Source organism: Mauremys mutica, chromosome 17, assembly GCF_020497125.1.
Source record: "Mauremys mutica isolate MM-2020 ecotype Southern chromosome 17, ASM2049712v1, whole genome shotgun sequence".
NCBI classification, from domain to species: Eukaryota; Metazoa; Chordata; order Testudines; family Geoemydidae; genus Mauremys; species Mauremys mutica.
The window spans coordinates 24,483,565-24,505,362 of NC_059088.1; the positions used below are offsets into that span (position 1 = coordinate 24,483,565).

Here is a 21,798-nt window from a genome sequence, read left to right on the forward strand (position 1 = left end):
TCCCTTCTGTCCAAGTAGGGTAATGAGCTACCTGCACCAGCAACTCAGCAAACGCCCTTAACACTTTCATAACAGACTAGAACCCTGCTACCAAGGTGATGTGCTTCAGGTCAACCCAGCTACCCTGATCCCATGCCCCTTTTGTGTTCACTTCCTGCAAATACTGTCCAGGATGAGCTTTTAGTGGCAGGAATATTTATGGAATCAGCAAATTTTAAGTGAATGTTCGGCTGCGACGTGCCTCCATTCTCCTTTTAGGTGGGGCTCCCTGGCCTGATTACAGCTCCCATGATGCACCACGGCATCCCTTCTTGGGCGAGGAGAGGCAGTGCTTCATAGGAGATGAAGTCCGACGGGAGCCCGACTCTTATAGGAGAATGGAAGCTTGGAGCACCAGGACTACAACTCCCATGGGATCCCCTTGCAGCAGGGCCGGTGCAACCATTTCAACGACCTAGGCTGTCGCCTAGGGTGCTGGGATTTGGGGGGCGCCATTTTCTTCGGCAGTGACCACGGCGGCCGGATCTTCGGCTGCCCCAGTCACCTCCGGCATTTAGACAGAGGGAGCTGGGGCAGGGAAGCCTGGGGAGGGCCGCCTGCAGCAAGTAAGGGGGGGCGGGCGGCACGCAGGGGAACTCCCCGCCCCAGCTCACCCCTGCCCTGCCTCCTCCCCGAGCACGCCGTGGCTGCTTCACTTCTCCTGCCTCCCAGGCTTGCGGCGCCAATCAGCTTAGGCGCCGCAAGCCTGGGAGGCAGGAGAAGTGAAGCAGTGACGGTGTGCTCAGGGTGCTCGTGCACGGGGCAGGGGTGAGCTGGGGGGTGGGGGTGCCTCAGGGTGGAGCTGCCCTCCAACAGCCCTAACTTGAAACTCGAACCCAGATTTGGATCCAGATTTCACAGACGTCCCCAACCCGTCCCCTGTAGGCTGGCACCCTACTGAGTCCGAGATCTGCGTGCTCATTTGTGACGTGCCTATGGCTTTCTCTTGCCCAGTAGCTGCAGTTAATAGCTACACACTGAGAGGCGTGGCCGAGCTGGAGGCGAGATTCCCCATTCTGGATCAGTCAGCGGACGAGGTAAAAGGCCCGTGGCTCGGGCGGGGTTATGCTGTGAGATCTGACAGAGGTGCCATGGATGCTGTGACTAAGAAAACAATCGCAAAACCATCCCATTTTCCTTGTCATAACTCGTGGGTTCTATTCTGGACTCTGGGAGGGGGGAGTAGGGTCTAGTGGTTAGAGAATGGGGAGGCTGAAAGTCAAGACTCCTGGTTTCTATTCCCAGCTGTGTAGCCTTGGGCGACTCACGTCCCAGCTCTGGGACTCAGTTTCCCCACCTGCAAAAGGGGGATAATCTCTTCTGCCCTGTAGGGAGCTGATGATCCTCAGTTCGTTCGTGCTGGTAAAGTACTCTGGGAGCTCTAAGAGAAGCCCCCCCCCCATTGTCGAATATTGGGGGGAGAAGCTGCCAGTTTCATCCTTGTTGGCACCCTGGTTTGGATGTACGTAAAAAAGTTACTGATAGACTTGAGTGTGCGGGCATCATCATTACAGATAAGCAGCAGGCCGGCCTGCTGCCATACAGACCGCCCCGGCCGCGATGGGGGAGGAACTGTGCCAGGGTGTTTTGCCAAAAGCCTGTATCCAGGTGGCATGCACACCTGCCATACATGGCATTGACACCAGAGGGCGCCAGCAGACAGCTCTTTGCAGCTGAAAGCCATTGCCAGGGCCCCAGAGGCAAAGGATGCGGCTGCCGGTCAGAGATCTCCTCTCCCTCTGGCTGCCCTGGGAGAGGCCGGGCCTCGCAGGCGGAGCAGAGCGCTTGGTTCCCCTGGCCCCCGGCCTGGCTGCACCAGTCTGCATTGCCCGTAGCTCTGCTCTGAGCAGGCCACTGTGCCCGTGTGCCATGTCCCCCGGCAACCGCCACTGAGCCGGGTAACTCCTCCCCCACCCGCCTTCCACTGTGCCCCTCCTCCGACCCTGCTGTGACCCCCTAGCCCCACATACCACCCCCTGCTCTCCAATTCACCCTCCTCAGACCACTCCCTGCACCTGAAACTCATGCCAACCAGCCCTCCACCTTTACCTGCACACTTTGTCCTCCCCACAAACTTCCACCCCAAATTTACCTGTAGCCCCCTCGACTTACTGCACAATTTACCTTCCCCTCACGCTTACCCACACCTTAATCTTACTCTTCCTTGTTCCCCCATTATGCTACTGGGGGCTTTGAATGGACTCTTCTCCCTATACAGCCCAACACTTAACCCTCCGCCTGCCCCTCCCCGCCATGTAACGGTGCCACCTGCGAGTCAATGCCCCCCCCCTCTTGATGTGACTTCGCCCCTGTCGCCCCCAGGTCCTCGGGAATTTGCGAGGCAGCCTGGCCGCCGGCCTGGAGCAGCTGCAGGCCCGCACCGCCGAGCGAGTGGGCCGGCTGACGGAGCGGGCCAGCGGGGTGGTGGAGGACGTGATGGGCATTGCGGCCTTGGGGGTGAGCATCGTCCTGAACGCCAGCGTCATCGGCCAAGTGCTGGAGCCCAGGGCCGAGGCAGCGCTGAGCCGCGTGGAGCAGATCGCGAACCACTATCTCCCTGCCACAGAGGAAGAAACCAGTGAGTAACAGCGATACCCTCAGTCTGCCAGCAGGGCCATGCCAGGCAGACCCTGGGGCGGTCAGGGTCACAAGCCCCACTTCCCAGCTGGGGAAACTGAGGCATGGAACTCAAGGAAAGTGACTTGCCCATGGTCCTCCCATGAGCCAGTGGCAGAGTGAGGACTAGAACCCAGGAGTCCCGACTCCCAGTCCCCTGTGTTAACTTCTAGGCCATACTCCCTCCTGGAATAGAACCCAGGAGTCCTGACCCCGACTCCCCCAATAGGAGTGTAGATAATAGTATCTCACGTTTCTTTAGTGCCGCTCATCTCAAAACACGAGAAGGAATTCCTTCACGTGCCACCAACATGCAGCCACCTCTGGGGTGGAACGTGGCAGCTGGTTAACAGCCACCTAGCAACTTTGCACAGGGATCTCTCACCCGGTGCTGAAATGCAGCCAGCTCTGGAGTGGAGCATGGCAGATTTTGAACAGCCCCACAGCAACAGTTGACTGAAGCAGTGCCAGAAAGGGATGAGCCAAAATAAAGCAACTTCCTTTGGCATTTAGCTGAGATATTGGGGTTCCCAGCAGACCCCCTTCTCTGGCAGCTTCATTGTTGGGGTCCCCAGAGGAATGATGTCAGCCCTGTTCCCGCTCTCACACTCCCCCACCACCTCCTCAGTCCCAGGTGGACACTAGCAGCAGGTTGGGGGCCTGCTGGCAAGCTGCCCGTCGGTCAGCATGACTCACGGTTCTGCCAGTGTTCAGAAGTGGGAGGGGATGGCAAAGCCCAGATTCCCAGAGGCAGCCCACCCGCTGCGTGCAGCACGGCTTTAGACGGAGCCAATTCAGGAGGTACTTGGAGCGCTAACCACTAGCCCACGCTCCCCTGCTGGTGCTGGGAGTGGAGCACAGGCATCCTGACTCCCAGCCCCTGGCTCTAACCTCTCAACCCTCCCCCCATGCACCCCAGCCTCCTCCTGCCTGTCTGTTGAGCTGCAGGTGACCCTGGTGCTGATGTGCCGGTTGCGGACGGACAGGGGGCTGCTCTCTGTCCAACCACTGTCATTTCCAATTTCCCCTGGGCTTGGTGACGCTCTGCAAACACCCCTGGCTGCTGTGTCACCCACACTCCCTCAGAGGCTACAGGGGCTCTGGCACGTAGACTGCCTGCCAGGCCTGGTGGTCTGGCTGTATTTGCGTGTGTGACATGTGGCGCTCCAGGCCTCCAGAGAGGGGAAGCGCTGGCGGGCAGGTGGATATCCCTTAGCTCACCACCACGGCACTCGCGGTGGAATCCAGCCGCCAGGCCTCACTTCTTCCATGCGAGTGTGGCGCACCTGGGGGGTGGGTGAACGCCGGGCGGCACGCGCTGGCTTGTTAACGGGGGGTCGCTGCGACAGGGTTTGCTGTTCCAGGGTTGCTTGTGAGTGGTGGGCTGCGTAGCCTTCGTTACTGCACAGATGTCTGTAAGCAATACACTGCACACCCTGGTTTGTTATTGTAGGGTTGCCCATGGGGGCTAGGCTGCACACCCTGGTTTGTTATTGTAGGGTTGCACACCCTGGTTTGTTATTGTAGGGTTGCCCATGGGGGCTAGGCTGCAAACACTGGTTTGTTATTGTAGGGTTGCACACCCTGGTCTGTTATTGTAGGGTTGCCCATGGGCACTGTTTTGCACACACTGCTTTGCCCCTGCAGGGCTGCACACAAGTACTGAGCTGCACGCCTGGATTGTTAAACCCGTTGCGCTGATCAAAAGCCTCTACAAAACCCTGCGGCGCTTTGCACAGGGATTTGAGCAGACAAAGGCCGTTTGCTGCCCCGAGCTCCCCCAGCGCCACTGGGCCTTTGCTGCTCAATGACCTGGAGCAGAATTCTGCTTCTCAGCGTTTCTCCAACATTCGGCTCTGTCTAAACATCCCGTCCCTGGGCCTCCCCGCCCGGTGCCTCCCCTAAGCCTGCTGTTGCTCTGCGGTGAGCTCCCGCTGCCCCTGAACTGAGTTCTCAAACCCACGATGACGCCGGGGGTCAGGGAATCTCCCTGTGCAAACTCACGTTAGCCAGGCCCCTTGGCAGCCCTGCTCGAGGTCCTACAGGGATCTCCGCAGTCCCTCGGAAACCCCTCGCTCGCTGCCTGTGCAGGACAGATCTTCAGGGGTTGTCCCAATGTAGGGATTAGCTCAAGCTGGGGATTTGAGGAGCGGGCTCTGGATCCTGACTTTCAACCCTAACCAACTGGGAGGGGGATCTGGATCTAGGGTTTAGGCTTGTAGACAGAAGGGCCAGCTGTTACATGCAGCTTCCAGTTGGATCAGGAGTTTGGGTAGGACAGGGGTTCTCAAACTGGGGGTCAGGGGGGTTGCGATGTAATTACAAGGGGGGGTCGAGAGCGGTCAGCCTCCACCCCAAACCCCGCTTGCCTCTAGCATTTAGAATGGTATTAAATATATTTAAAAAGGGTGTTTAATGTATTGGGGGGGGTCGCACTCGGAGGCTTGCGATGTGAAAAGCGGTCGCCAGTAAAAAAATTTGAGACCCACTTGGCTCACCTCTGCCATGAGGGAGATGAGCCAAATCTGCCACCCTAACCTGTGGAGAAGGGCAGCAGGAGAAACACACTGAAGTTAAGCCCCTGTCACCTGAACTATGGGAGAATCTTCATAAGACGTGAAGGTCTCTGACACCCAGTTGAGCAGTTTTGATTCCATCCAGTAGAGGGCAGTGGTGCATGTGCTCCCCTCCCCCCACTGCAGATTGTACCTCATTTTCAGGGGCACAATCCTCTTTTGGGACTTTTGCCCAGCCCCCCTCCACCCAATCTCACCATCCGTCCCTGTACCCTCCCCCCCAAAAACAGGAAGGCAGGTGCCAAGCCTCAGAGGCGTGAGGCAGAGCCCGGAAAGCGAGCAGACCTATGCCAGGCGGCTGCAGCTTGTGATTGCTACCTCTGCCCGGCGAGTGAACCGGAGAGCGTGGTCGTATGCGGAAGAACTATGGCGTTTGATGCTCCGGGCCCTGAACCAGCTGCTGGAGTTTGCTGCCGAGGTACGGTATGGATTTATTACTTAGGGTTAGCTGTGGGATCCCCAATGGCTGCAGGACACACGGGAACCCCAGTTCTGCCACGGCCCCTTTTGTGCTGCTTCCCATCATCTGTTGTGGCGCTGAACACGGTGGGTTAGGTTCGTGACCCGAAAAAGCCAGCAAGTGAGCTGCTAGCAAAACAGGCCCCCGGGAACCTCTGGGCTTCTGACGACAGAGCCAGGGGTATTTGTCTTAGGGCTGCACTTAGCGATCTGGAGCCCTGGGCTGTGCAGGCATATAGTAAGGGTTCCTGCCCCACAGAGAATACACTGTAAGTAGGCCAGACAGACAAAGGGTGGAAGGGGAAACCAAGGCACAGAGAGGGGACATGGGACTTGCCCAAGGTCATCCAGTAGATCGGTGGCAGAGTCATGAATAGAAGCCAGGTCTCCTGGCTCCCAGTTCAGTGCCCTTCCCGTGCTGGGCCCCAGGTTTCTGGCCTTGCCATTGGCGAGGTGCAGGGCGTGGGGGTGAGGAACTGAAAGAGATCCAAGCTGCTTTACAGCCTCTGGCATTGGGAAGGGGGTGTCCCCAACTGGAGGATGAGGATGAGGAGGGAAAAGCCAGTCCTTTGACTCTTTAAGAACATAAGAACGGCCAGACTGGGTCAAACCAAAGGTCCATCTAGCCCAGTATCCTGTCTACCGACAGTGGCCAGTGCCAGGTGCCCCAGAGGGAATGAACAGAACAGGTGATCATCAAGTGATCCATCCCCTGTCGCCCATTCCCAGCCTCGGGCAAACAGAGGCTAGGGACACCATCCCTGCCCATCCTGGCTAATAGCCATTGATGGACCTGTCCTCCATGAACTTATCTAGCTCTTTTTTTGAACCGTGTTATGGTCTTGGCCTTCACAACATCCTCTGGCAAAGAGTTCCACTAACTGATTCTGCGTTGTGTGAAAAAACACTTCCTTTTGTTTGTTTTAAACCTGCTGCCTAGTAATTTCATTTGGTGACCCTAGTTCCTGTGTTACGGGAAGCAGTAAATAACACTTCCTGATTTACTTTCTTCACACCAGGCATGATTTTATAGACCTCTTTCAGGTCAGTCCCTTCACATCTGCCAGGGTGTTGCTTTGGATTAGCGCGGAGCCTACTAACGAGGCCGGATGGCTGGACAGCCGCTGGATCTCATTGCACCTAATGTGGATCTGACACAATCAGGCTTTGACTCCTTCCCGGCTCATGTGCCACTGGGTTTGATGGGGCTCATTTTGTGGCTGCACCAAAGCTCCTGAATGTGCCAGGTCCCCCCCCAAAAATCCAGTGCTTCTCTACCGCCAACCTGTTCCATGCGGCAGAGCTGTGCAGAGTCTGTTCTGGCCCGAGGGCTCACAAAGAAATCGCTTGAATCTGGGAGGGCAGGTTCTTTGCTCTGTGGCCAGCGTGAGCTAACCTGAGTCCTGCTCTCCCGCACCCGTGCTGCGATCTCGAGTGCTTTTGAGCCCTGAGGAGGCGTTTGTCTTGGGGTAGGGAGAGAGACAGCCCCATGGCAGCTGGGCTTTCAAGGCAGCGCTGGCAGGCTGGCTGTATATAATGCTATTACTTGCACGTCTCGCTGGGGGATCTAATGAGGGAAATAAGCCATTGAGTGTTTACAAGGGCTGTAATGAACCCCTTTCTGAATGCAATTTGATCGGCCTTCAAGCCTTTGTCTGCCCTGCTAGGACGCCTGCCATTATTCCAACCGCTTCTGTACATTCCTCTGCGGGGCTTTGAACGTTCTGCACTTGCAAAAGCAGGTTGGCTTTGTCTCATCCATCCCACGGGCCTCGGCTGTTTCACATTCTCTGGCAGGCGGGGAAATGAGTTAGCAGGTTCTCAGCCCAGATCCGGGGGGGGGGGACCCCTCCCACCATAGAATGGCCCTGGGACACAGACTGACCGAGTGACGTTGTGGGCAGAAGGGGGTGCTGGATTGGTTCAGTTCCTGGGTCTGCCCCGGCTGACCTTGCACGAGTCACTTCTAGCTGCGTCAGTTTTTAAAGCCAGCAGGGACCCTGAGATCACCCTGTGTAACGCGGAGCAGAGAATTACATCCAGCTAGGGAGCCCAAGAACTCGTGTGTGACTCAAGCATCCTTTCCGGAAAGGAATCCAGGCTGGATCTGAAAACACCAAGAGATGGGGAATCCGCCACTTCCCTGGCACCTGGTTCCAGGGGTTACTCCCCCTCCAGGCTAACGATTTGTGACTTAGTTCTAATCTGAATTTGTCTTGATAGTCCCTGGGCCTCAGGTGCCCATCTGCCCATAGTGCTGTTATCCTCATTGCACCAATGGGGAGCCAAGGCCCAGAGCGGCTAAGTGACTAGCCCAAGGTCACACAGGAAGCCCGTGTCAGAGGACGGGATTGACACCGGGTCTCCTAACTCGCAGGCTACCGCCCTAACCATTGGGCCATCCTTCCTGCTCTGCCGAGAAATGCAGCATGAAGATGTCAGCCCACAGGGGTCTCAACCCGGCCCCTTCCCACTTAATGCACATGGTATTCCCCCCACCCCCGAAAATAATAACAAATCTTATATCTCTCCCTTGCAATTTCCCCTCAAGGATTAGCCGCGCGGCTTTCGTCCCCTGCCGCCTCCAGGGGCTTGGACTGAGCGCACGGCGCTTTGAAAGGCAGCGATCAAGTGACAGCAAAGATCCACCCTTGTTAAGTTCAGGATCTGGCCCTTGTAGCCAGGAGCTGGGGGAGAAGAATGGGGGTGGGGCCCCGTGCTCTGCCATGTGCAGCCCCTGAGCGGCAGCGATGATGACAGATAATGTTCCTGCTCTTGACGACAGCCCCGCTGCCTGTAATTTGGCACAGTGGGTTGTGAGGTTGGCGCGGGTTGCCGAGCTGGGAGAAAAGCTGCCTTTGTTGTGGCTCCCTGGCGGCCAGAAGGGACAGGCTGCGGGGGGACGACACACGGGTATTTCCACCTGTCTGCATGTGCGTCACCGTGTCTGTGCAGAGGAGAGCATGTACATACATGTGCAGGCACACCTGTGTGTTGGTTCGGGGGGATGCACACCCAGCTATAACTGCAAATCTCAGCCCAACCTCAACTGTTAACCCTCTAGCAGTGGTGCCGTTGATCCTGCATGTGGGTATTTTACGGGGCTGTGTGTATATCCCATTGATGTACCTGCATTCAGAGCTTTGTGTGTGTGTCAGTCTGTCAGCTGGCCTGCAGGCAGGTGTGTGTGTGTGTGGAATCAGGTGTCTGCCTGTGGTGAATGTATAGTGTGTGTGTGTGCACTTGCAGTATGTAGGGGTATAGGCGTGTGCATTGCATGTCATCTTTGGGTGCTTGTGTTTTCCTGGCAGGGGTGTGTTTGTGTGTTCTTTAAAACACAGACCCTCCCTGCTTCATTAGGCCTCTCTGACCCCTTCGCCCCATGTGTGCTGGGGAGGACTGACGGTCCCCTCTGCATTGACTAGAGATTTGCCTTAGGCAGCTGGGCAGCGGGCTGCAGGTTCGAATCATGCAGTGAGAGTGAACCCGGGGACAGCCCCTACGCTGGTAGGGCCACCCTGCCGCTCCGTAAATTAGCTCTGTCCAGACGAGCGCTCCCGCTTGTTGCTACCAACCGTGCTAGTGCGGAGCAGATCCGGGTGCTTGTACAGCCCCTAACGCACCAGCGGCCTAATCCTGCATGGGATTTCTGGGTGCTGTTGCAATATAACTAATTGCACACAAAAAACCATGTCCAAAGAACACTATGAAGGTTGCAAAGTCAAGCACCCGGAGGTCAGGAGATGCCGGAAGGAAAGCTGCCGGCGCATCCTTAATTCCACCCCTTTGTGTCTATGCATGGAGACGGTCTTTCCTTTTTTCCCCCTAACGAAGCCTGGCCCCGTTCAATGCACAGGTGGAATGGGTCACTTGCAGAGCGGCTATTTAATGATCTCTATTCTGCTGATTGTTCAGTAGGTGGCTGCAGGCTTTATTTATTTCATGCTCTTCAAAACCTGCGCTGAAGAGGGAATGATTAATTTCCTCATGGGCTTCTCTAGGGCACTCACCCCTGTAGCATTCCCAGACGAGTTTATTTTTCCCACACTCCTGTGAGGCAAGGGGATGGTATTACCCCATTTTACAGAGGGGAAACCGAGGCACAGAACGTTCGTAGCCACTAATGTTGGGTGCCCGATCTGAGAGGCTGGTTTGTTTTCAGAATACATAGCATTATACTCCCCTGATAGCCATGCGTTTTCAGAGATAATGGCCAATGGCTCTGCAATCACATCAGCCAACTCCCTCAGCACCCTCAGATGCATTAGATTTGGCCCCATGGACTTGTGCATGTCCAGCTTTTCTAAATGGTCCTTAACCTGTTCTTTCACCACTGAGGGCTGCTCACCTTCTCCCCATACTGTGCTGCCCAGTGCAGCAGTCTGGGCGCTGTCCTTGTCTGTGAAGACCGAGGCCAAAAAAAAGCCCTCTCTCCGACACCATCTGCATAACCACACATTTACCTCCACAATTCGATGGTCTCTACCTGGCCTTTTCCTTCAACAGGGAACACGACTTGCACCTCAAACTCCTTTATCCTCCTTCCCAGAGCCACGTACTCTGCAGTGACCCACTCAAGGTCATTCTTGGCAGTATCCTTGGTTCCCACGTGGAGAAGTAGGAAGGGGTAGCTGTCCGAGGGCTTGCTTGGTCTCAGCAGACACTCTGTCACAATTAGAGGGAAAAGTGCAGGGCCGCCCAGAGGGGGGGGCAAAGGGGGCAATTTGCCCCGGGCTCCGCAGGGGCCCCCAAGAGAACAGCGGGGGCTCCCGCCTCCGCCCCTCTCCTGGAGCCTTAGCGCATCAAGCGCCGAGTCTCCGCCAGGGCCCCTGAGCCCCGCCCCGCTCGGAGCCGCGTGGTCAGGGGGCAGGGCTCGCTCAGCGTGGAGCTCCCAGCCCCGCCCCCTCCCCACGCGGCTCTGAGCGGGGCGGAGCTCAGGCCCCGCCGGCCACATGCTGCGGCTGTCGGGCGAGGCGCTGAGACTCCGGGTGAGGAGGGAGCCGGGGGTAAGAGGCTGGGGCCGGGGCGGGGGGGAAGCGGGACCCGCCGCCGAAGCACAGCCCGGTCTTCAGCGGCGGGGGGCCCCTTCCGTTCCGGGACCCGCCGCCAAAGTGCCCCGAAGACCCGCGGCGGGGACCCCCCCCCCGCCAAATTACCGCCAAAGACCGGGCTGCGCTTCAGCGGTAATTCGGCGGCGGGGGGCTCCCACCGCGGGTCTTCGGGGCACTTCGGCGGCGGGTCCCGGAACGGAAGGGCCCCCCGCCGCCGAAGACCCCGGGCCCCCGGAATCCTCTGGGCGGCCCTGGAAAAGTTTGGTGCCAGTGACTTGCCCCCGCCTCACACAGGAACTCTGTGGCAAAGGCAAGGGCAGAATCCTGCCCTCCAGAGGAGCATTCAGCTGCCTTAACCGTGAAACTGTCTCTTCTCTTGCTGCAGTGTCCTGCCTCATTGTCCATGCTGGGCAACGAAGGTGGAAGGGGTCCTGTGGAACGCATAATGTGTGGACATGCAGTTAAAGGTCTGACTCTTGTCCCCCTGCATTCAAATCAGGCAGCTTCCTCTTCTGGAGGTCTAGCAGGGGGTCTTTGAGAGCACAGGAGAGACAGTTTCCCTGCTCTCAGACCAGGTGCCTGGACCCGGCATGAAATGCAGCAATCCAGAGCTGCAATTGCAAGGAAAGTCTTGCTCCGTGCCAGGCTGGCTCTACGTGAACCAAATCTTGGGGAATTTAGCTGCTTAAAAGCTAAAAAATCTCTACTGAGCACCTGCAACCGGCCATTTTAAAAAGGCTCATAATTTGGCCTAACTTGAGTGGATTTCCACTGGCACAGCAAAAGGTACATCCCTGACATAAAGGCCACCCCGCCTCTTGCCAAATTTCAAGACCCTACTCCAAAAGCCGTGAGCTCTCTCAAGAAAAGGTTGCCAGATTTTTATTAACGTAGGCAAAACAATATATTTTCCCCTAGTCTCATTATCAGAAACAGCTGAAATGTTTTGGCTGACACTTTCCACAACAGGTCAGCCTGAAGCAGACACCCAGCAAGGAAAATTCCCCCCCAAAGGGTTGAAGTTTGGTGAAGCTATAAGCGACTGAAAACAGGGGCTTGTAATGAGAAGTGTCGGGCGACCTTAATACCAATCCCACCTATAATAAACCCTGCCAATCTTAAAAATGCTAGTGTAGAGCAGGCCTAGGTGTTTGTATAGCACCTAGCAGGCAAGGGCCTGATCCTGAGTAGGACCTCTGGGTGCTGCCGCAGTTTAAATAATTATTAGTCCTTCGTTCTTAGCAGCACAACGCTCCCACTGTGATCGGACTGAGAGAGGACTAGAACTGCGCCTTCCAATTTTCTTTTCAACAGCTGCTGACCTTGCGAATTGATTCCGAGCAGGCTTCCCCCACCGACAACCCCCGCGGTGCTTGTTCTTTGCTCTGTTCGGCCCTTTTGATGGATTGCTCCTTCCCAGCTTAATCCCATCTCGGTCCCCGAAACGGTCCTGACGTGGCCTGCGTCCGCGCGACTGCGAGGAGGTCAAAGGGGACGCTGTCAGCCAAGCGGGACCGGCTGTAATTGGGGCGTGTGTCTCGCTCTAATGAGGTTGGCGTGGAATCTCTCGAGCCAGGTCGGGGTGCGAGGGGTGCTCATTGATCCTGCTTAGCGGCACAAGGGTTGGTAAAAGACATACCGGCCCCTGTGTGGCTATGCCACGTTGCCAAGGTGGTTAGTCCGTCGCAGAGCCGTGTAGATATTGGAGGACATGAGGGAGGGAGGGTTGGCTTGTGGGGGAGGGGTCAGCTGGGGGAGGAGAAGTGCAAGCAGTTGCTGTGTCTGCCTGCTCCATAGTTAACTGGAGCGATGCTGGGAGCAGCGTGACTAGCCGTGGTGCAGTGTACCCGCTCTCGCTGTCCTGGTCTGGTGGCAGTTACACCTCGCGTCCACATGAGGCGCTCTAGTCAAGTGTTGCAGGGCCCTCCTGCAGTCCCTGTCTGAGCTCCCGGGACCAGCAAAGCAGCTTGTGGGAAAAGGATTCTGGGAGCCTAAGGGGATGGTGGATTAAAACTGGCTGGGAAGTGGAATTCTTTAGTGTGGACCAGGCCTCTCTATGCCCAGCAATGCTGGATCCAGACTGAGATGGAATGTGGGTTACACCCAAATAGTGTGTGTGGGGCGGGCGGGCACTCACCTATCCAGTCCATTTCTGCAGGACAAGCCCTGATTCTGTGCCACATGGTACAAACATGGCTGTTAAACTGCCCTGAAAAGGATTTCAGGCTGGCAGAGCATCAACACTGTCACCTCTCATGGTCATGCTTCAGTGGCCAATGGCAATGGGTCAGGAAGGAATCTTTCCTAGCTGCTTCCCAAGCTACTGGGAGTCCCACTGAGGTGAATCATTCTGGGAGAGGGATAGCGCCGTGGTTTGAGCATTGGCCTGCTAAACCCAGGGTTGTGAGTTCAATCCTTGAGGGGGCCGTTTAGGGATATGGGGCAAAAATCTGTTGGATGATTTAATTGGGATTGGTCCTGCTTTGAGCAAGGGGTTGGACTAGATGATCTCCTGAGGTCCCTTCCAACCCTGATGTTCTTTGATCAGGTCAGCACGGTATTTGGGATGGCTGCTGCCTTGGCCAACACACCTGGGATTGAACTGGTGAACCTCCAGAGCTAAAGGCATGTGCTGCTACAACGTGAACTAACAAGCAAGTCCCATAAGAGATGCCCTTTCTTGGAGCAGGTGCAGGGAGACTAGTAGCGCTCAATGGATTCTATTTGCACAACCAATGCTGGGAGATTCTTCGTCCTCCACTCGTGGCAGGTCCACATAAAAGGTTTGAGGCTGCTATCTAGCAGGCTTCAGTTTGTTAGCTCAAACGGTGGTCGCTCATGCTGAGAGTGTGGAAAGTCGAGGGTTCTAATCCTGCTGTCAACCTAAATATGGTCAATTACACATGAGCATCTGTACAGCAAGGATCTGACCCCCCAAAGCCTTCTCCCAGCATGCAGAGGGGTTGGTGTAAAAACCCCAGAAGGAGCAGGCAGGGTGGGTTATCTTGGTTTTAAGGGTGTTCCAAAGTCCGGATCAGGGATGTAGAGGAGGAAAGGGAGGGAGCAATCTGCCCATGGACATTATTCGTAAGTTAGCAAACGCTCGCTCTCTGCTGAGAAATTGACACGCTAGCGTGGGAAGGCGCTGCTGGGAGCATGAGGGCTCTTTGCTGCAATTTGAGGCATTCAGGAGAACAAACAACGTCTCTGGTGGAGCTGTAGCTTGCAAAGACTAAAAAGAGAAGCCCCCCCCCCCCGCTTCCTACCCCGCTGCACAAAGCGAAGGAGCAAGAGCCATTAAAGGCAGCAGGAAAGAGAAATTGAAACGTGTTTTTCGGAGCAATGAAAAGAGCTGCCTTTGTGCTGAGCTTTTAGTCCCAGCTGCATCTTGGGCCGGTTAGGATATTAATACTCAAAGGCATTTTAACAAAGCACTGAGCCCCCGTGGATCAAGATCCTTATATGGCCAGCTCCTCAGATGGTATAAATAGCGCAGGAGTGGAGCTACAGACGATTCACACCAGCTGTGGATCTGGCCCGTGGACTTCAGTGGAGCTGAGCTGTTTTACAGCAGCTGGGGTGCCGGCCTATTTTTCAGCCCCACATTTTTGACCCAGGCTAATCACAACCTTCTCCCCCAAAACAGGTGTTACCTCTATTTTATAGCCAAGCAGAGGTAGCTTTACCAAGTCAGTGGCAGAGATAGAACCCAGGCATCTTGACTCCCAGCTGAGCTTGCTGTAATTACTAGACTTCCTGGCTTGATTCTCTTTTCACATCCCCCCTGTAAATCCGAAGTAACTTCAGTGAAGTCAGAGCAGAACCGCTGTGAAGCCTGGGCTCAGGCCCCATTGTTTTTAGTGGGATTATACCAGGGGAATTTGGCTCCTTGGTTTCCCAATGCCGCGTTGTCTTGCAGCTCGCCGAGGAGAAATGATAGCACATGTCGTATATCTCCCCATAACACGGGGGTACAGATCCCACCGTGAGTACTGCAGCAGTGACCTAGAATATTGTGTAATGGGATCACTGCTTCCAGAGAAAGGTCAGTTGTTCTTAGGGCTGGAGAAATATTGTGTCAAATATGGAGCGCCGTGGCTACCTGTCTTAGCTCAGATGGGTGTGGCATGCATCCTTGCTGAGCCTGTGCTGTGATCGCTGGATAGGAGGCAATATCTTTCAGCTGGAAAAAAATATATATATATTTTTAATACTGCTTAAAAATCATCTCTCCTTGGGCTGGAGATCCTCTTGGATTTCACAAGCTATGCAGAATCCTGCTGTGGTCAGTATGGTTACCGTGCGGTTATCGAACCAGCTGCTGTGCTCCACCCCAGAGGTGGCTGCAATTTCAGCAGTCTCTATAGATACAGGCCAAGATTTGCAAAAGTAACCAGTGATTTGAGGAGAGACTCTAAAGGGGCTTGATTTGTCAGCGAGTGCTGAGTGCTCATCCTCTGGGAATCAGGCCCCTTATAAGGCATCTCAGAGTGGGACCTCCAAAAACAGAGGCATCCACAATCACTAGGTGTCTTTGAAAATGTTAGGCCCTGGGTTCTATTCCTGCCTTGGGAGGAGAAGTGGTGTCCAGAATAAAGGAGACTAGGAGTTTAAAACTCCTGGGTTCTATTCTTGGCTTTGCAAGTAGATTTCCTGGGTGACGTTGGGCAAATCACTCTCCCGCTCAGTCCCTCAGTTTCCCCTCCATCCGGCGTCCATACAGCAGACAGTGTTCACTCTATCGGCCTCAGCCTGTGAAGCTCTTTGTATACAAAGGGAATTCTGCTCTGATTTCCCATGGCTCCCCATTTGTGCCAGTGAGGGCAGAATTTCAATTAGTGCTCATGTTCGTTATGGATCTGAGTACTGAGCAGCATTCTGTAGGGACCAATTTTGCATGTGCTTAAGGATCTTAGATGAGATGAGACCAAACAATTTTATTTGTTTGGGGTTTTTTTTTATAAATCTTATGGTTTAATCCGTTTGTTCTTAACCAACAGTCTATCGGGTATTGATATGGTCCCCGTGATCTCAGCATTTCTCTCTCTCTCTCTCTCTCTCACACACACACACCCACCCGCCATGCAGGGCTGCTATTCCCATTTTACAGATGAGGAAATTGAAGCCCAGAGTGGTTTGGCCAAGGAATTTGTGGCAGAGGAGTGAATTGAACGCAGGTCTCCAGAGCATCCTAACACTGGGCCAGGCTTCCTTGCTGCTCTGGTACCTGTAATTCCAGTGCTGCACAGTAGAGACATTCCTCGGTCCTGGCTTTGTAGGGTCATTGATGTAATGAGCCCTTTTCCCCCCTCGCCACCAGCGGTTTTGGCCAAGGAATGTTAGGAATGTCCAGGTAGACGCTGCCCCACGGCCAGGAATCCGGCTGCCTTACTGCTGAGCAAACCGGATGCCCCGTTCAGCAGGGGGGAATATTTTAATTTTTGTTTCCTGCTTCCTGAGGCTGGTAAACAAACAGGGCGGCTTGTTGGGTAGGCAGCCTTTGCGCTGGAGCGTAGGGTAAACTGTGAACTGCCTTAGTGCGGTCTTAACCTCGGGGGAGGTGGGAGGGTTCATAAAGCTGGAGGTGGGGTTTTTTTTTTAAGGTTTTCATCACCGTCCCTTTACAAAATGGGATTTTCCGGTATAATCTAGATGGAGCTGGGATCATTAATACATTGATTCCAATCAAAGGGCATTTCAATCAATCAGGCCTTTGAGCCTGCTGTCTAACTGTGCCCAGGCTAGGAAACCTTCTACGAACCACGAACCTTAATAGCCACACGGTTGTCAGGGGGCTGTTTCTCAGTTTCAGCATGATCAGAGGGTGCTAGTGGGCATGGAGGTGAGCCCATGCACTGGGTGGGTCGCGAACACCACTTGCTCAAATTCGGCCTGGCCACCCCTCCGTCATGACAGGGGGCAGCTGCCCCAAATTTCCGGAGCGGGGTTGCAACCCCATGACTGAGTGGGAAGGCTCCCGCCCCACTCCCCGAAAGTTTGATGCGCGGGGGAGTGGGGAGAGGACAGCTGAGAACCGTTGCTCTAGAGCAGTGGTCCCCAACGCAGTGCCCGCGGGGCATCTGTGTGCGCCCGCCTACTGGCCGCCGGGCAAGCAGCCGCCGAAATGCCGCCGAGAAGCAGCAACGTCAAGAAGCACCGCTGCCAAAATGCCGCTGATTTTCGGCGGCGACGCCTCTTGAGGACACTGCTTCTCGGCGGCTGCTTGTCCAGCGGCCATGGTCCTCGGTGGCTAGTCGTCCGGCGCCCGCCACATGGAAAAGGTTGGGGACCACTGCTCTGGAGGCTAGTCTTCACTGCAGCGACGACACCGAGTGATTGGGGGGTATGGCTAGACTGCACTCATGGGGTATGAGCACCGCTTTAATGGGGCTAGCGCAGGTCCCAGAGCAGTGAAACCGCAACCGCTGTCGTAGTGTCGTGTTGCTAGCGAGGGCTGCATGCCCCGGATTGTTATTGTAGGGTTGCTAGTAGGGGCTGGGAGGCATGCACTGGCTTAAACAGGACAGGAGCACTTGTGGAACCTTAGAGACTAACAAATGTATTTCAGCATGAGCTTTCGTGGGCTACAGCTCACTTCTTCGGATGCATAGAATGGAACACGCAGACATGAAAGGGTGGCAGTACGCATACCAACTGGAAGAGGCCAATCACTTGAGATGAGCTATCATCAGCAGGAGAAAGAAAACCTTTTGAAGTGATAATCGAGATGACCCACAGAAGGTGTGAGGAGAACTTAACATGGGGAAATAGATTCAATTAGTGTAATGACCCAACCATTCCCAGTCTCTGTTTAAACCTAAGTTAATTGTATCGAAGTTGCATATTAATTCGAGTTCAGCAGTCTCTCTTTGGAGTCTGTTTTTGAAGTTTTTTTGGTGCAAAATTGCCACCTTCAAGTCTGTCACTGAGTGGTTAGAGAGGTTGAAGTGTTCTCCCGCTGGTTTTTGAATGTTATGATTCCTGATGTCAGATTTGTGTCCATTTATTCTTTTGCGTAGAGACTGTCTGGTTTGGCCAATGTACCCGACAGAGGGGCACTGCTGGCACATGATGGCATATATCACATGGGTAGATGTGCAGGTGAACGAGCCCCCGATGGCGTGGCTGATGTGATTAGGTCCTATGATGGTGTGCACTGGCTTGTTACTGCGGGGTTGCTAGCAGGGGCTGGGCTGCAGTGGCGGGATCGTTATTGTAGGGTTGCTGATGAGGGCCGAGCGGGGATAGGGTTGCTAAGACAAACAGCATCGCTCTCCACGGTTGTTCACACGCAGCAGGGTGTGTTCAGCATCCTTCCTGAGGAGCCCCCTGCAAAGCTAAGCAACTGATGACAGGGCAGGGAAGCTCTCCCACCTCACTGGTGCTATGCACAGTCAGGCTGCAGCAATGCCCAAGGGGGGTCGATGAGGGAGATAAAGCCCCTGCTCTCTCTCTGGGCAATTAAGCAGGTGCAATGCTGATGCTCTGATCTTGCCTGCTTGCCTTGGGAAGGCATTTCTGGAATAACTCCCTCCCTGGGCTGCTGCTGAAGAGCGACGGCTCAACACTGGGTTCGGCCAAAGCTTTTAGAGCAAGTCTGGGAAACTTGTGCTGGTCAGGAACTGGCGTTTCCCTTGCAGGGGACAGTCCAGCATTTTTTTTGGGGGGGGAAATCCACTTCCATTTGGAACAAAAAGCAGAACTGTGGGAAATTCTCACCCAACAAAAATTCTGGAAAATGTTGATTCGGGACCGTTGGAACATTTCCTTTCACCGGCGTTGTTTCAGCTCATTTTGGTTTGCATTTCATATTACATTCAAATATCAGCTAGCCTAAACATCACATTAGAGGTAACAAAATAGACTGCATTATTGTAATACGCTACTAGACTATGTCATCAGCGACTTAGATGTTGGCATAGAAAGGACGCTTATTAAGTTTGCAGACGATACCAAACTGGGAGGGATTGCAACTGCTTTGGAGGACAGGGTCATAATTCAAAATGATCTGGACAAATTGGAGAAATGGTCTGAGGTAAACAGGATGAAGTTTAACAAAGACAAATGCAAAGTGCTCCACTTAGGAAGGAACAGTCAGTTTCACACATACAGAATGGGAAGAGACTGTCTAGGAAGGAGTACGGCAGAAAGGGATCTCGGGGTTATAGTGGACCACAAGCTAAATATGAGTCAACAGTGTGATGCTGTTGCAAAAAAAAAGCAAACGTGATTCTGGGATGCATTAACAGGTGTGTTGTGAGCAAGACACGAGAAGTCCTTCTTCCGCTCTACTCTGCGCTGGTTAGGCCTCAACTGGAGTATTGTGTCCAGCTCTGGGCACCGCATTTCAAGAAAGATGTGGAGAAAGTGGAGAGGGTCCAGAGAAGGGCAACAAGAATGATTAAAGGTCTAGAGAACGCGACCTACGAAGGAAGGCTGAAAGAACTGGGTTTGTTTAGTTTGGAAAAGGGAAGACGGAGAGGGGACATGATAGCAGTTTTCAGGTATCTGAAAGGTGTCATCAGGAGGAGGGAGAAAATTTGTTCATCTTAGCCTCTAAGGATAGAACAAGAAGCAATTGGCTTAAACTGCAGCAAGGGAGGTTTAGGTTGGACATTAGGAAAAAGTTCCTAACTGTCAGGCTGGTTAAACACTGGAATAAATTGCCTAGGGAGGTTGTGGAATCTCCATCTCTGGAGATATTTAAGAGTAGGTTAGAGAAATGTCTATCCGGGATGGTCTAGGCAGTATTTGGTCCTGCCATGAGGGCAGGGGACTGGACTCGATGACCTCTCGAGGTCCCTTCCAGTCTTAGAGTCTATGAAAGTCAAAATGAATCAAAATGACGCTAACACAACACTTCAACTTTGGTGTGTCAACAAAATTCATCACAGTCTGGCAAGATGGTTAGATTTTGTCAAAACTGCTAGTTGCTGTTTGAAATTTTTCCAACCGCTCTCTGCAAGACTAAGCAAGGCACCGGGGACCGAATTCTACTGCACGCCAAAGGCAATAGGAAGCATTTTGTCCTCGCCCTGTCTCTCTGAATGCTTGAAACCTTGAATTCCCTTTCTCCTTTAGTAGGCAGGTCTCCTCTTCGCCATGGCATCTCTGGCCTCCATTCCCATTGCTCCCATGTTAAGACTGCCTTTGCTGGCATTTGGGGAAAACATTTGTTACCTTATTGAAAATTTGCTCATAAGTGTAGGTGGATGTGATGAAGCCAAGCTATTTCTCCTTCCAGGCAGCCAGGGGTTATTTCTCCAGTGTTGCTTTTCTGTGTTAAAATAATTTATAAGCTGAGACTGAAATATGCAGCTCCTAAGAACTGCCGGAGTGGCAGTCCAATGGCCTGTCTCTGACAGCTGGGAGGATTTGATTTAATAGCCCTGCTTCCAAAATGCACCTTCCTCTGAAACAACTGGTTCTGGCCACTACCTGAGATAGGTGTGTGGCCTAGATGGACCATCGGTCTGATCTGGGATGGCTGCTTCTCTGCAATACTGTGTCATGTGGGGAGATTTCTGGCTGGCCCCCCAACCTGTGCAACGAGTGTGTCGCTGGTGTAATTGCATTTTCTGTGTCCTGCCCCTTTAAATCTCTAGAATTTACCAGCCTGCAGAGACAGGCAGCTGTTTTGGGAGGCGGAGTCTAGCAGTTATGGGAGTGGCAGGGTGGGGGTAGGGACTTTATTTTGGTTCTTTCTTCCTTTGCTCTGAATCTAAAATGTCAGTTGCACTGAAGGACACATGGTTGCATATGGAAAATACAGATCAGTTCATGCCCTGAAATGAGAGGATTTGAAAGTCCTCCTAATAATGTCCTAGCTGTAATCTATGCAATGATTGCTACTCATTATTAAGGCCCTACTTGAATCGCGAGATGATTGTCCAATAATTGCATCTGAGTTGCAGACAACATATAGAAAATAACGGAAAAGTAATAATTGACCTTTTTTAATTGTGGCAATTTGAAAAAGCCAGAGAAGACCTATTTGTTTATATTGTTCCAGCAAATTTTTCTTGAACACTCAAGTACTATGTTATGCCTGCTAATTTTTTTTTTGATAACTAGACATTTTGCTGCAACTAGATTAGTCAATACACTAATTGACTGGGGCTGCTGTGGGGTTCTACTGTACTAATGGGGGCGGGGGGGAAGTGTGTGTTGCAAACCTCAAAACGTGCGCAAAATTGCGGACTGTGCAAAGTAAGCCAATTAAAATCAAAATTGCAGCGGAAGCCTAATATTACAGGATCCGCAATTTCCGCAGTATCGCAAATTAAGTAGGACCTTATTCCTGGTCTGTTAATTAGTATGACAGTAGTGCATAGAGCTCTAAAGCCTGACTCCCTGTATGACGCCAATCGCAATCAGGTTCCCGTTGTGCAAGGTGCTGCACGTACACCGTGTGAGAGACAGTAGGGAAGGTGTGACTCTAGCTGACTCTTCTCACCAGGCAGGGGCAGTAAACCCAGCAGGGGAGGGAATTTAAATGCCCTTTGTGCAATCCAAGGCAAGTATAAACCAAACAGGATCCTTGTACTATTAGCTGCCTCCCTGAGAGATGAAAAGCACCGCAGCAGCCCTGCTGGGGGTTCTTGGCTGGGTTCCTAGTGGTTAAATATTGACCCACCCAGGAGGAATGGGAATGCAAACACTCAGGTTTCATGTTCTGGAAAAATACAGAGCTGCTCCTCCTACTCCAAAGAAGGGCGGGTTGGGAGAAGCCAGGCAGGAGCTGCCATGTAACCTGATATTAAGGTGACCCTGTAGATGTGACCCAAACCAGGTGCTGGGCGGACGTGAGCTCGCTAAGGTCCTTTGCCGGCTTAACAAAGAGGCTGTAATGCACACCCACCCCACACCCACATACCCCGTTGCGTTGCAACTCACAGACCCACACTCCTGCAGAACCAGGGCTAGAACCTTGCTGCTTAGATGTGGCCGTCTACCGTTTCGAGGTAAAGGAGCGCTCCCCCGGGTGGCGCTAGTAATATGCCCTTTATCCTCCAGGGCAGTGGCTCTCAACCTTTCCAGACTCCTGTCCCCCTTTC

General features: G+C 53.6%; 1 protein-coding gene across 1 annotated transcript in view; it reads left to right on the top strand.

Moving 5' to 3' along the window:
• Positions 1-21,798, top strand: part of LOC123352157 (perilipin-2-like) — a 37,971-nt gene that overhangs the window by 3,238 nt on the left and 12,935 nt on the right. The window contains exons 3-5 of the mRNA XM_044991936.1: positions 994-1,076; positions 2,362-2,617; positions 5,462-5,649. Of these exons, the coding sequence (XP_044847871.1) occupies positions 994-1,076; positions 2,362-2,617; positions 5,462-5,649 (527 nt within the window). The remainder of the gene's footprint in view (positions 1-993; positions 1,077-2,361; positions 2,618-5,461; positions 5,650-21,798) is intronic.